The sequence below is a fragment of the Lynx rufus genome, unplaced genomic scaffold, assembly GCF_022079265.1.
Source record: "Lynx rufus isolate CCGP_SWC_20201006 ecotype Redwood Valley unplaced genomic scaffold, mLynRuf1.p SCAF_2, whole genome shotgun sequence".
Lineage (NCBI taxonomy): Eukaryota > Metazoa > Chordata > Mammalia > Carnivora > Felidae > Lynx > Lynx rufus.
In genome coordinates, this window is record NW_025814834.1 from 115,824,496 (window position 1) to 115,837,892 (window position 13,397).

The following is a 13,397-nucleotide window of genomic DNA, read 5'->3' on the forward strand; positions in this document are numbered from 1 at the left end:
TCTCAAACCCTCCCTTCCAAAACAGAATTTATGAAATACGGCAGGAGGGCCTAGGAGGGGTGTTGGAGATCAGGAGAGCTTCATGAGGAGAAGCTTCACTGAAGGAGCCATAGAATTTCATCAGAGGGAACTGAAATTAAAGATATTCCACAAACAGGGGCACCTTGATCAAGATCAAACCTCTTGATCTTGGGGTTGTAACTTCAAGCCACATGTTAAGTTGATCTTTAAAATATAAAAATAAACTAAAAAATAAACTTGCAAAAAAAAAAAAAAGGATATTCCACAAACAGAGAAAGCTTGAGCAATGGCAAAGAGATATGTAAGAACAGAGGATTTTTTGGTGATAACCAATGATTCCACTTAGCCAAAGCATAGCCTCTAGTAAGGAAAATGGCACCCTCTGCCCCAACCTATCAGTGCCATATACCAGTTTCACTTGAGACATTATAACCTGCTTCACACTCTGCCCTCCACCCCTACCCATTCATCATCCTCAATGAGCTCAGCATTGATGGAAATCAGCCAGCCACCCTCACCCTCACAGCATCTTGACCTCCTTCATGCCCACTCCATGTAAATTGGGACCAGCTTAATGTCCATGCTCATGCTTGGATTTTCCATCATTCATAAGGGCTCTACCTACAAACATTAAACTCACTGGAAGATAATGTTATACCAATAACTTCTCACCTCCCCAGCTCTCTCCTTCCCTCTTTTCCACTTGTTCTTTGATTTCATAGAGACTTGGTGCCACCCACCTTCCATGTCTTTGCCCCTTCATTTTCTGTCCTGTACTCAATGTCCAGTGAAGTGGACTACTTTCCTACCCATACCCTCAACTCTTTCACTGTCTTATCCTTCTGCTATATCCATTCTGTGAAACCCTAACCCTAAGTCTACTCTCCACACCTCTTTCTTGGATCCAATGGCTAAATTTCTAAGCACACCTGAAGAAATATAGCCACACAATCACACAACCATATCGATTAGAGTCACTGTAAGTTGTAGCTTCCTAAGCTTTTTTAGCTGTCAGTCATTCTGGGTCAGTTCCCCTCTCCATGTCCCTCTGACATCACTGAGAACCTCCTCAAGTCCTCTGGCCACTGCCACAGGTGGCCTTGCCCCCTGCTTCTTGGCATTGACAGTGGCATCAGGCAGGCGCTCCTCCACAGCCCTCTCAAACCTATGGACTATCTACAGCTTCATTCCTGATTTTCTTCTTCCACCCACAGCTCCTGTAGTACCTTGCTCTATCATTTGTATCCTTTCAACATTTGTCTTTCCATTCTGAGAACTCCTTCTCTGTGGCCTGGGAGCCTACTCATGCCTTCCTCCCTTGGAAGGATGTTTTTAAATCCTCCCTTGGCCTAGACCCCTTCTGGCTGCCACTCCCCCTCTCCTCTTTCATTGTCAATTTTCTCAAGTGAGTAATCCACACCCCTGTCCCCTACTCCTGGCCTCCCATTCACTCCTCATTTGCCTTTCTCCCTACCACTACACTAAAACTGCTCTGGCAAAGGTCTCCTCAGATACAAATGCCAAATCCAGGGAACACATGTCAGCCTTCATCACACTCAGTCTCTCTAAAGACCTTCACCTTGTCCACCACTCCCTCCATCTTAGAGGTCTCTCTTCCGTGGACTTCATGACACCAGAGAAGGCTATGGGTGTCCTCCTGCTTCCCTGATCATGTCTCTCTTTCCTTCCTCCTCATTCTTTAAAGATTGATTTATCCACAAAAGCTGGTTGAGCCTGATCAGAAAAGGACTTCATTTTCCTTGTTAGCCACTGCCACCCAGTGCTTAGGTCAGCTTCACACACAGGGAAGACCCTTTCTACACAACTACTAAGCACATGTACTGACTGTTGGGCACATTGTGGTGAGCAGGGCACTGGTTCTGCCCTCAAGGAGGTTGCAGTCTGGTGAGCAAGACAGGTAAGTAAACAGGAAAGGGCAGTAGAGTGCAGTAAAAGTCACATAACAAGGAACTGTGGGAGAACATTCAATGGATACACCACATGTTTAACACAATTCTGTCTCCCAGGGAGCCTCATGAAAGACACAGTGCCCAAGGTTTTTACTGGAGGCTGGTCACAGAGGCACACCCTGTCTCTCTGGCATGTACCAAAATGCCAGATTCCCAGAAGGAAAGCGGGTGTTTGGCATAAACCACAGTTTGTACAAACAGTTTAGGCACAGTGAGCCACTGTTAGGCACAATAAGAGAATGGTAGGAAACCTCCCAGAATCCAAGTTCCCAGAGGCCAGCCACCAACCTTGCAAGAAGGCCTTTCTAAGGACAGTGGTCTTATGCCAGATATGTGTCTAGCCTAGTCTCAAGAAATGAAGAATGCTTGAAGAAGATGATTTCTCTGTTTTAGGAAAAATGATGCTAAGGGGGTGCCTGGGTGGCTCAGTGGGTGAAGCATCTGACTCTTGACCTCAGCTCAAGTCTTGATCTCAAGGTTGTGAGTTCAAGCCCCACAATGGGCTCCATGCTAAGTGTGGAGACTACTTTAAAAAAAAAAAAAAAAGGACCATGCTATGGACTTAACTATGTTCTCCCCTCCCCTACAAAATTCAAATGTTGAAGCCCTAAACCCTAATGTGACTCAACCTGGAAATAGGGTCTTGAGGAGTAATACAGTTAAATAATTAAGTGATTAAAGGTCTTAAGAGCAGAGCCCTAATTCAATAGGACCGTGGCCTTAAAAGAAGAGCAAGATGTCTCCCTCTCTCACCACCACGTGAAGACACAGCAAGAAAGTGGCTGTCTGCCAGCCAGGAAGAGAACTCACTGAGAACTAAACTGGCTAGTACTTTTCATCCTGGACTTTCAGCCTCTGGAACTGTGAGAAAATAGATTTCTGTTCTTCCCTCCACCCAGTGTGTGGTGTCTGTTATGGCAGCCCGAGCAGATGAAAACAGATGAGGAGAGCGAGGAAGACAACCGGAGACACATCAGACAGAGCAGCAGAAGTCCTGAGGCGAGAGGGATTTGAAGAGCTATACCCAAATGTCACTGTTGTCAGTCCTATTCTCTCCTAAAGTGATTGCATCTCTCTTCCAAACCCTCCATATCCACACAGGGCATGGATTCGATTGCTTCTGCCTTCTCAGCACTGAGCAATCCCTTCCTCCCCACTTCATGGCCATCTCCCCTTGGTCATTGCAACAATATTCAATTATGTTCCAAGCCTCCAGTCTCTTTCCTTTTTGGTACATTTTCTAGTACACCAAAAGGTGAAGTGCATCATGTCACTCTCTTCCTTAAGACTCATCAGTGGTTCTTGATAGCTCTCAGGATGCAATCCAAATTTTGGGGCAGAGCCCTTAATGTTCTGACCTATCTCTCCAGGCTCATACCCTTCAGCCTCTGCCTCACACTGACCATCACCCCACACCCAGAGTGTAGGACTGCGGAACCACCCACAAGTCCTGAGAACACACGTGGGCTTCATCCCTCTTTACTTCTGCACGAGCCATCATGTGAGGCTTCCTCTGAAGGCAGTGCTCTGAGTTCTAAGCATTTTATATGAATTACGTCTTAATCTTCAAGACAACCACATGAAGCAAGCGCTACCATCCTCTCCACTCGGAAATGAGGAAACTGAGGCACAGAGCAGATAAATGTCTCTCTGGAACTCATAGAGATAGTGGGTTTGAACCCCACACTGTAGCTCAAGTCTGTCATTGGAAACACTGCCATACTGCCTGACTTCACTCAGCCTCACCACTGGGCCATCCGCCTGGTGGATTCTCAGGCATCCTTAAACAGCAGCTCAAGCAGCACTTTCTCCATGATGCTTTCCCTGCTCCCACAACATTAACCACTCATTTCCTCCCCAGCGTTGTCACTGTACCTCAGTCACACCCAACTATTATGTCTGTCACACTCTATTGTGTCCATTTTATTTTTTTTTTTAATTTTTTTTTCAACGTTTTTTTTTTATTTTTATTTTTGGGACAGAGAGAGACAGAGCATGAACGGGGGAGGGGCAGAGAGAGAGGGAGACACAGAATCGGAAACAGGCTCCAGGCTCCGAGCCATCAGCCCAGAGCCTGATGCGGGGCTCGAACTCACGGACCGCGAGATCGTGACCTGGCTGAAGTCGGACGCTTAACCGACTGCGCCACCCAGGCGCCCCTAGTCCATTTTAGAATCTACCCAATGCTGCACAGAGCTCAGGTTGCACATAAAAAAACTCCCCACGTTTATTTTCTGAATAGCCCTTTTGCTCATCTGTACCTCATTTTAGTCTCTTGGCATCAGTTTACCAGCCCGCACTTGTCCTCAGCTCCTCACCTGCTTTAGCCCTTTAGCTTGATGCACTATTTACCTACTTTGCCAAATCTACCTTTGTCTGCCATCTATCCTGAACTCTCCTTTGATGAAAACCTGGTAATGAACCCAGCTCAGCATGACCCTGGGCAGCTGCCCAGCCCTGGCAGCCCTGACCCGAAGGAGCTGATGCCCCAGCCTGGTTCCAGACAATTCATACATATTTGGTTCAGCTCTTTTCTTTGGTTTCACTCAAGCTACTTCATGGGGCAGAAGAGTTACTGAAAGAATAACTATCTTACAGAAAATCAGGAAAATGGAACAACCAGGTTCAGGAAGGACAAGAACACTAGTAAAGTTGAACTATAGGCTCTGGTTCTTAGTGCCTCACCATTTATGCAACTCAGCCAATATCCAAGTAGCTACTTCTTTTATTTCTAGTTAGCAATTCATTTATTTTCCCCTCTATTCTGTACACTCTTTCTGAACTTCATAGCTTCTACTTATTCATAGTGTCCACCTCTTTGTAATTTTGATTTGCCATGACCTCATGAGTCTCTCTACGCAAATGTTCAGCTTCAGCTCTTCTAAACGTCTAATTCTCTATGTGTTTCTAATTTCAATTTCCCAAGGGCAAGAAGCTGAGTTGCCTCAGCTCATCTTTCCATGTCACGTCATGAAACATCCACTACTGTCCATTCTATGGTTTGTCATTCCTTGAGTCCAGAGCTAGCCTCAATCCAATCAGCTGTGACAGTGAGCACAGGGTCAAATCATGCAAAAAGTCACCAATGGGGCTGACCCTTCAGCAGAGGCTATAAGTGAGGTGCTTTCCTTTAAAGAGGATTGTGGTATAAAAGGCCCCATGATTCACATATAGAATCATTTAGACTAATGATTCTTTAATATTTTTTAATCCTAGATTTTTCTAAGAATCAAATGAAAGCTATAGATCCTTCCCCAGAAGGAAAATCTCTTATGCAGAAAATTTCATATATAACTTAAGGGTATTTGTGGACCTCAGTAGCCATCCATGGAACACTCCCCAAACTACCAAGGGTTTAAAGTCTATCCACAGACCACCTCAAAGGCAGACACTATATCATATTCATATTTGTATGTCTTGTGCCTATACTGGGCTTAACACATAGGTTTCCAAAAATGTTTGTTAAATGAATAAAGTGAAGAATTCATTCATTCATTTGGTAAAAGAAGTTTTTCCCGTCCAGATAGAGGCTGAGAAGTTCATATTTTATATAAAAAGCAATAGGGCGCCATTTTGTTTCATTCTTTTGTCATGGTTTGCTTCCTAAGTAGGCAATTGATCAGAGCTGTTTGTCAGGAAAATGTGTTTTTAACAGTCAAAAGAACAGATTAGTGGGGCAAGAGACCAGTTAAGAAACTGGAGGAATGAGGGATTGAAAATCAAAATTAGAGCACTGGAGGTCGAAATAGAAAATATGGGGGGGAGATCCAAAAGAGTAAAAAAATAAAATTGATAGGAGTTGGTACTTGATAAGATTTGGGGATAAGAAAGGGATTTAGAGTCAAAGCCTGGATCCAAAGTTCTCAAGTTGGAGAAGAATGGCAGAATGGCAGTACCACTAGCAGAGAAGGGGTAGATGGGAAAGAAGCAGGTTACTTCTTGAATTATTGAGTGTGGGGCTCAGGTGGGGCTTTCAAGTGGATTCAAGAAAATGTGTGTCTGATGGGGCACCTGGGTGGCTCAGTTGGTTAAGCGCGGGACCTCGGCTCAGGTCATGATCTCAGGATTAGTTGGTTCAAGCCCGCTTGGGCTCCATGCTGACTGGGCAGAGCCTGCTTGGGATTCTCTCTCTCCCTCTCTCTCTGTCCCTCCCCTGCTCACCCTATCTCTAAATACATACATACATACATACATACATACTTAAACTTTTTTTTTAAAGAAAAAAGAATGTGAGTCTGCAGTAGCTGAGAGGCAGATTTGCTCAGAAGTGACAGCAGATGTCAGGAAGCAATTTACACCATCCACTCCAGTTTTTGAAGCCCTCACAAAGCTCTCATTTCACTGGACAGTTCTAACAATGTTATGAAACAGGAAAGGCAACGTCACTACTTTTAACAGATAAGGAGATGGAACTCTGAGGAGAGAGGAGGTTTGTCAAAAGTACTGCAATCAAGTTAACAGGCCCACGAGTAGAACCCAGAGCTTCTGATTCTCAACATGACTTCCAGCTCCACTGCCCAGTGCACACAGATAAATCCCTACTCACACCGCTCCGTTTTTAATTGCAGTGGTTTGAGGTTTTGTGGGCTTAACTGTCTTCGGTTAGGGAGACGTTTGAGACAATGGTACTCCACTTGGCACAAATCACCACCGTGTATTAGCCCTCTTTAATGTGAAGGGATAGATAGCCCTGGCTTCTAGGGAACTTCCACTCTACAATTACGGCCCACACTCCGTGCTGCACGTTTTTAAACGGATCTTTCTGCCTCTCCAACCGGAATGAGCTCGTTCGCGGAAAAGAGCCACGGACATCAGGCACACCACACCCAAGACCGCCATGCAGAAGTTTTAATTCAGAAAAGTCCAGAATCTTTCAGGGACAGGGAGAGACGGCGGGTCACGGGTGAGCGGCGCGCTGGGCCACGCGGGCGGGACAGACAGGTCTGGATCTGCGCCGGGGAGGGGGTGTGGGGAAGGGGTTGGGGGTGGAGACCGGCCGGCCGGGAGCCGGGCTCGGGAGTCGGGCGGCGCCGCGCTGGGCGGCGCGGACAAGTCCGGATCTGCGCCCGAGGGGCGGAGGCGGAGGCGGGCCCGGGAGAGGTGGGAGCCGGACCCCGAGCCAGCGCCCGCCTCCCGGAGCTCACAGCCCGCCGCTGCCGCCGCTGCCGCCGCCGCCGCCCCGCCACAGCGCCCGCGACCGCTCCGCGCAGACATGGTAAGCCCGGCCTTTGTCGTGCCTGCCTCCGCAAAGACAGGAAAAAAGGCTCGGTGTGCTTGCCGCCACGCTGATCCTTCATTCCTGTGGGACGTAGCGGGAAGCCGAGCCGCGAAAGTCAGTCGTGGGAGGGAACTGGGGTAGAGGCTGCAAGGAAAGCAGCCGTAGGTTCCGCCTGTGTTAGCAGACGAGGGGCGGCCACCCGAGGGTCTCTGGTTCCGCCGCGCGGATGCGGTGCGAGCCGGGGGAAGAGGGGCTTGCGCCCCTTACCCGACCCCCCTCGGCCGGGAAGGGGGCGAGGCGCGGGGTCGCGCTGGGCCCCTGGCCCGCCCCCGGGCTCCGGGAAGCCTGGGAGACCGGAAAAGTTAAAGGGCGGGACGCGGCGGGGGGGAGAATCCGTCAGCACTGGTTGTTTTTGTAGACCAGGAAGGGCACTTCTCAGAACTGAGTCGTCAGAGCCCCGGGGAAAATTGGTTTCAGTAAGCTGTCGGCAACCGGCCAAGACCCCAAAGCCTGTAACCGAAGCCGCTGCCAGCCAGCCGGACGCAGCCCAGACGGTGGGAGGAGCCCGGTCCCCGCCAAGCCCCTCTTCCTTCCCTTCTCCTTTGAACCCACCACCTTTTCAGGCACTCACGCCAACATCTGTTTTTCTCTTCTCAGCTCCTGCCAACCTGCTTTGAATTCTCTCTCTAGCGTTTCCATTAGGCCACCTCCAAAATCTACCTCCTGCTTGACCGCTTTCGTGAAGGGAGTCAGCAAACTTCTGCCCGCGGGCCAAATAGGGTTTCTGACCCCTGCACAAGCTACAAATGGATTTGACGTTTTTAAGTGGTAGAAAGAAAACCAAAAGAAGAATAATACTTTGTGACACCTGAAGTGACACGAAAATCAAACTTAATTGACCATAAATAAAATTTTATTGGCACACGGCCACGCCCGTTCACTTATGAGTTGTCTGTGTAGTTGCTGTCCCGCTACAAAAGAGTGACAGAGACAACATGGACCACAGTGGCCTAAGATATCTACCATCTGACCCTTTACACAACACATTTGCCAGCCTTTATCCCTGCCCACTCTTCCCTCCTTCCTTTCCATGCAAGAAGGGAATAACAAGGTCCCAAGGAACCTTGAAAAGGCAGACCCAGCACCAATAGGTGGTGAAGACTGGGAACGACTGCCCTGAAGGAAGGTGGATGCCTCCATGGATCCTCGCTAGGGTGGGGCTGGGGGAAGCACTTTGGTTAAGAATGACAACAGCAATGCTGGAATCTTTCAAGTGTTACTTTTTCACATTCCTTTTTCTTCCCCCTTTCCTCAAATGTTGAGTATTCGGAATGCATTTTTAAAATTCTTTCACTGTATCCATTTACCTCACACCATTTTCTCCTTCCTATCATGGTGCCAAATACAACTGTGAGGGTGCAGTGAGCTGTGGGGAGTGCTGGCCTCCAGGCAGGAGATCTTGTTCTCCTCTCTTCAGCCTCTCTGCTTCACCTTGAGCAAAGCTTTCCTGTCTCTGGGCCTCCCTTCTCTGGAACCATCTCCCAAACTCCCTCCAGCTTTACAAATTTTACAATTCCATTTTAGTAATTCAGTAATTGTGTTTCTTTCTTTCACTCTGGAAAATTACTTCTGAGAAGAAATACAGAGGTTTTAATTTTTTCCATGTGTGGCTGATAGCAACAGTTTTCAAGAAGGGGAAAAAAATGGTCTAAATTATAGTCCTGGTGTTAAGGAGGAAAAAAAAAATAAAGCAGAAAGCCACTTTGAAACTAGAGAAGCAAAGCAATCAGAATTCCCCAAGGTAAAGGGGCAGAGGAGCATCTGTAGGCCTAGAAAAAGGTCACAAAGCCCTTAATCCTCAGCCTGGAATCTTCTACCCTATATGGCATGTCGTTCCAGCTGACCTTCTTCCTGTCATCTGACATATTAAGACAGTGAAATTTTAGTCCTGATAAGGAAGACTGTTGTGCAAAAACTGTTTCTAGATTATGGTATTCTATTTCACTCCCAAACCCCGGACATTTTTCTTTCCTTAAAAAAAAAAAAAAGTTCTCTCTGAGAAAAAAGAAAGCATTCCAACAACATGACTGTTGGGAAAGAATCCATCTCCAGAAGAGTTCACTAGAACCCACCTCTGGACAGGGCTTTACAGATGCTCCCACCTGCAAAGGGCAGCAGTGAGCTCAGCTAGGCTGGTAAAACACATAGTGGAGACACTGCAGATGAAAAGCCTGGGGCGGCCGGAGCAGCGGGGAGGAAGGAAGGAGCCCAAAGCTGTGCCCCTAAGGGCTCGGATCAATCCGAAGCATGTTAATTATGGGTCCCAGCTCTGAGCTCCAGGAAGTCCATGCAAAGACCAAATTAAGGGGTAAAAGCTAATTGTAAATGTCACCGTCCAAGCAAAGATCATTATTAATACCTGAAGTTTAGTAAAGCCTGAGAGGAAGGGTGTGGCTGGCAACTTTTCCAGAAAGCCTGTAGTTGATGTCTGAACCACCAGGGGGCTCTAGGTGAAGGCAGAAATGACCTGAAGACTCTGCAAAATAGAAAATTTCCCTCAAGAATTCTGTTGTAAGGAAGGCAGAGGCCAGCACAGAATTTGGCCCTCCAGCTCCTCCTGGTGCAACCACTGATGAGGTCCGGCTCTGTAGATGCCAGGGGAGCTGCATGAGTGGCAACCTGAGAGCTCCCTTCCTGAGATCAACCTTTGTGGTTTGAAGTGACCAGAGAAGTTCCTCTGGCCATTCCTGTAAGAATTAGTGGCATCTGGAAGAAGGAACAAAGACCAAGGATTGCAGATAGGGACCTGGAGGCTGAAATTCTAGGGGTGGCTCTACTGTGTCAATTCCCTTCTCGTGGCTCTTGTTTCCTCCCATGTAAAATTAATGATTCTTAACCTTCAATATGAAAGCTGCTTTTGAACATCCAAAAAGCTCCCAAATCTCCCACCCCACACACAATAACTATGCATTTAGTTTTCTTCTAGAAAATGCAGGAGTCCCAGGAATTCGGTATTGCTTTAAAAAGAACTGAATTTCATTTATCACAGTAGCCTCTATATTTGCTTAGAAAATAGGAAATTGTTGGGGCACCTGGGTGGTTCAGTTGGTTGAGCATCCAACTTCGGCCCAGGTCATGATCTCAAGGTTCACGTGTTTGAGCCCCGCATGAGGCTCTATGCTGAGAGCTCAGAACCTGAGCCTGTTTCAGATTCTGTGTCTCCCTCTCTCTCTGCCCCTCCCCAACTCATGCTCTGTCTCTCTCTGTCTCTCAAAAATGAATAAATGTTAAAAAATTTCAAAATATAAAAAAAAGAAAATAGGAAATTATTTAATCTCCAAACAGTGCTTGGTGCACATATGGATTTGTGGGTGTATAGTTATACATGTTTACCCACAGATTCTAGAAACATCAGTAAACCCTGCCACAGTCACACTCATCCAGACAGTCTACTGCTTTAAAAAAAATTTTTTTTTAATGTTTATTTATTTTTGAGAGACAGAGCATGAGCAGAGGAGGGACAGAGAGAGAGGGAGACACAGAATCGGAAGCAGGCTCCAGGCTCTGAGCTGTCAGCACAGAACCCATTGTGGGGCTCAAACCCACAAACTGTGAGATCATGACCTGAGCCGAAGTTGGGTGCTTGACCGACTGAGCCACCCAGGCGCCCAGTCTACTACTTTTAGACACACCCACATGCTCCATGTGTACCCTCACTATATTTCACCCAGAATAAACATGTGATATGGGAGGGAAGCTCATGGAATGTGACCTTCAGTGTTTGTCTTGGGCTCTTCTGCCCCCTAAAAAACGGCCTAGTCTTTTAGGAAACTCCTTTGGCCCAAAATGAAGGTATGAGATTCTCTGGAGTGTTCTCCAGCATCCAGCCCTTGTCTGAACCCTGACTTTTCTTCTCTCAAGGCAAAAATGTCCAGCCCTACTGAGACTGAGCGGTGCATCGAGTCTCTGATTGCTGTTTTCCAGAGGTATGCTGGAAAGGATGGTAATAGCTGCAAACTCTCCAAGACAGAGTTCCTAACCTTCATGAATACAGAGCTGGCTGCCTTCACAAAGGTACTGCTCCCAGCCCCTTCCCCCAGACTACCCATAGCTCAAAACAAGACCCTGACAAAATGGCTGGGAGTGAGGGCCCAGCAACTGACTCCCCCACCCCTGCCTCCTCTTCATTCACTCTAAGCCAGGGACCTGCACAGCAGAGGCGGAGCCCCCAGGCCTCAAGTGAGCTCTGAGTAACCATTCAAGGACCTTTCCTTCTTTTCTTTGAACACGGTGTGTTTTAAAGATCAAAGTTCTCAAACTACATGACCCAGGGAATGTTGATTTGTTTCTTTCATTTAGGGAAGGAGCATATGAAACGGTAAGTGGTGTAAAAGGATAGTTTTCAAATTTGATTTCTCCATCCCAAAGCTTCTAGGGAAGCCCTGTCCCATAGAACTTTCTGTGATGTTGGAAATAATGTTTTGTATCTATCTGCACAGTCCAGTGTGGTAGCCACCAGACACAGGTGCCACTCAAGGACAGATTTCTAAGTCCCTAATTTAAACAGCCAGTGTAACTAGTGGCTGTAAGTGTGTATATGTGTGGGGAGCTCAGAGGAGTAGAAGATGAGGCAGATCAGGGCCTGCGTCTTCTTTCCACTTCAAATCACTTCACTTCTGTGCAGTTTGTACACTGGAGTAGCAGGTGACACTTGAAAAAGTGTGCCACTACTTTTATACCACTGAATAACCCCTGTCACAGAGGAACCCGGGAATGGGAGCCAGAAAACTTGGGTTCCAGGCACAGGTCTTCCCCTTAGGCGAGTCACTTCCCTGTTTGAGTCTGTCATTGTGTCTGGGAAGTGGGAGTGTTACTAACCCCTAGCCTGTACCTCACACTCTTGTGAGAATGAGATGTGGCAACATAACTGAAAGTATCTTAGAAAGTACAAGGTCAGGTACCATTAATAGTATCATTATTATGGTTATTATTACCTTTGCAGAACCAGAAGGACCCTGGTGTCCTTGACCGCATGATGAAGAAACTTGACACCAACTCCGATGGGCAACTGGACTTCCAAGAATTTCTTAATCTTATTGGCGGCTTGGCCATAGCTTGCCACGACTCCTTTTTAAGGTCTACCCATTTCCAGAAGTAAATCTGAGGGGGGCTCTTGGGCCTGGCCTGCAGACCACCCCCTTTCCTTCAAAACAGCCTCCCAGTCATCATCTCCTCATCACATCCTACACGTCCTTGAGCCCAGAGCATCCACTGCCCCGTGCAGGCCAGTCCTGCTGGTAGTAAATAAAGAAATGGCGTTTTTTAAAATTTACGCTAGAGAGTCAGTACATTTGTGCCAAGGAGGAAGCAGCATGGGAGGGATTAGCCTGATGGAAGCAGTTCCCAGAACTGCACAGTAAATAGTGAAAATACACCTTGGGTGTATTTGTAAGTATGACTCACGGTACCAACGGAATCATTCCAGATCACTCAGACTGATGGAGAGATGTCACTTGTTACTCAATAAGTGTCTATTCACCCCTCCTACAGGCACTACCACAGGCTCTGAGGATACAGTCAGCAAGACAGACAAGGTCCCTCATTCACCGAGCTGACTTTCTGGGGCAGGGGGGAGAGGGGAGAGGCAATGAATAAGCAAACAAGACAACTAGATAAATCCTATGGAGGAAAGACTACAAGGTGGTATGTTACAGGTTACAGGGGCTGGGGAGGGCATTCTTCTGAGATCTCATGTGTGCTGACATCTGAAGGATGAGACAGCAAACATTTGGAAAGATGGAGGAGGGACTTCCACGAGAAGGAACAGTGAGGTTCTGAGGTGAGAAAGAGCAGGACGCTGGAGGAATGGAAAGGAGGCCAATGTGGTCAAGGTCGTTGTATTGGGATGTGGATTTCCTTATTTACATCGGACTTGGGCCAGTGTCAACATTAGTCTTCATTTTCTAAGCCCTCTGATAAAGCAGCAGGGAAAGAGGGACCTTTCTAGAAAAAGGGACCAGAAGGCTGACCCAGGGTTAAAAATAATATGGGGCGCCTGGGTAGCTCAGTTGGTTAAGTGCCCAACTTCAGCTCGTGTCATGATCTTGTGGTTCATAGGTTCAAGCCCTGCATCGGGCTCTGTATTGACAGCTCAGAGCCTGGAACTTGCTTTGGATGCGGTGTCCCCC

General features: G+C 47.3%; 1 protein-coding gene across 1 annotated transcript; it reads left to right on the top strand.

Annotated features, from left to right (window-relative positions):
* The first annotated feature begins 7,134 nt into the window (after positions 1–7,134).
* Positions 7,135–12,541, top strand: S100A11 (S100 calcium binding protein A11). Its single transcript, XM_047084236.1, has 3 exons — positions 7,135–7,206; positions 11,131–11,283; positions 12,212–12,541. The coding sequence occupies exons 1-3, from the start codon at positions 7,204–7,206 to the stop codon at positions 12,365–12,367; spliced, it is 312 nt and encodes a 103-aa protein (XP_046940192.1). The 5' UTR covers positions 7,135–7,203; the 3' UTR covers positions 12,368–12,541.
* Positions 12,542–13,397: the final 856 nt, after the last annotated feature.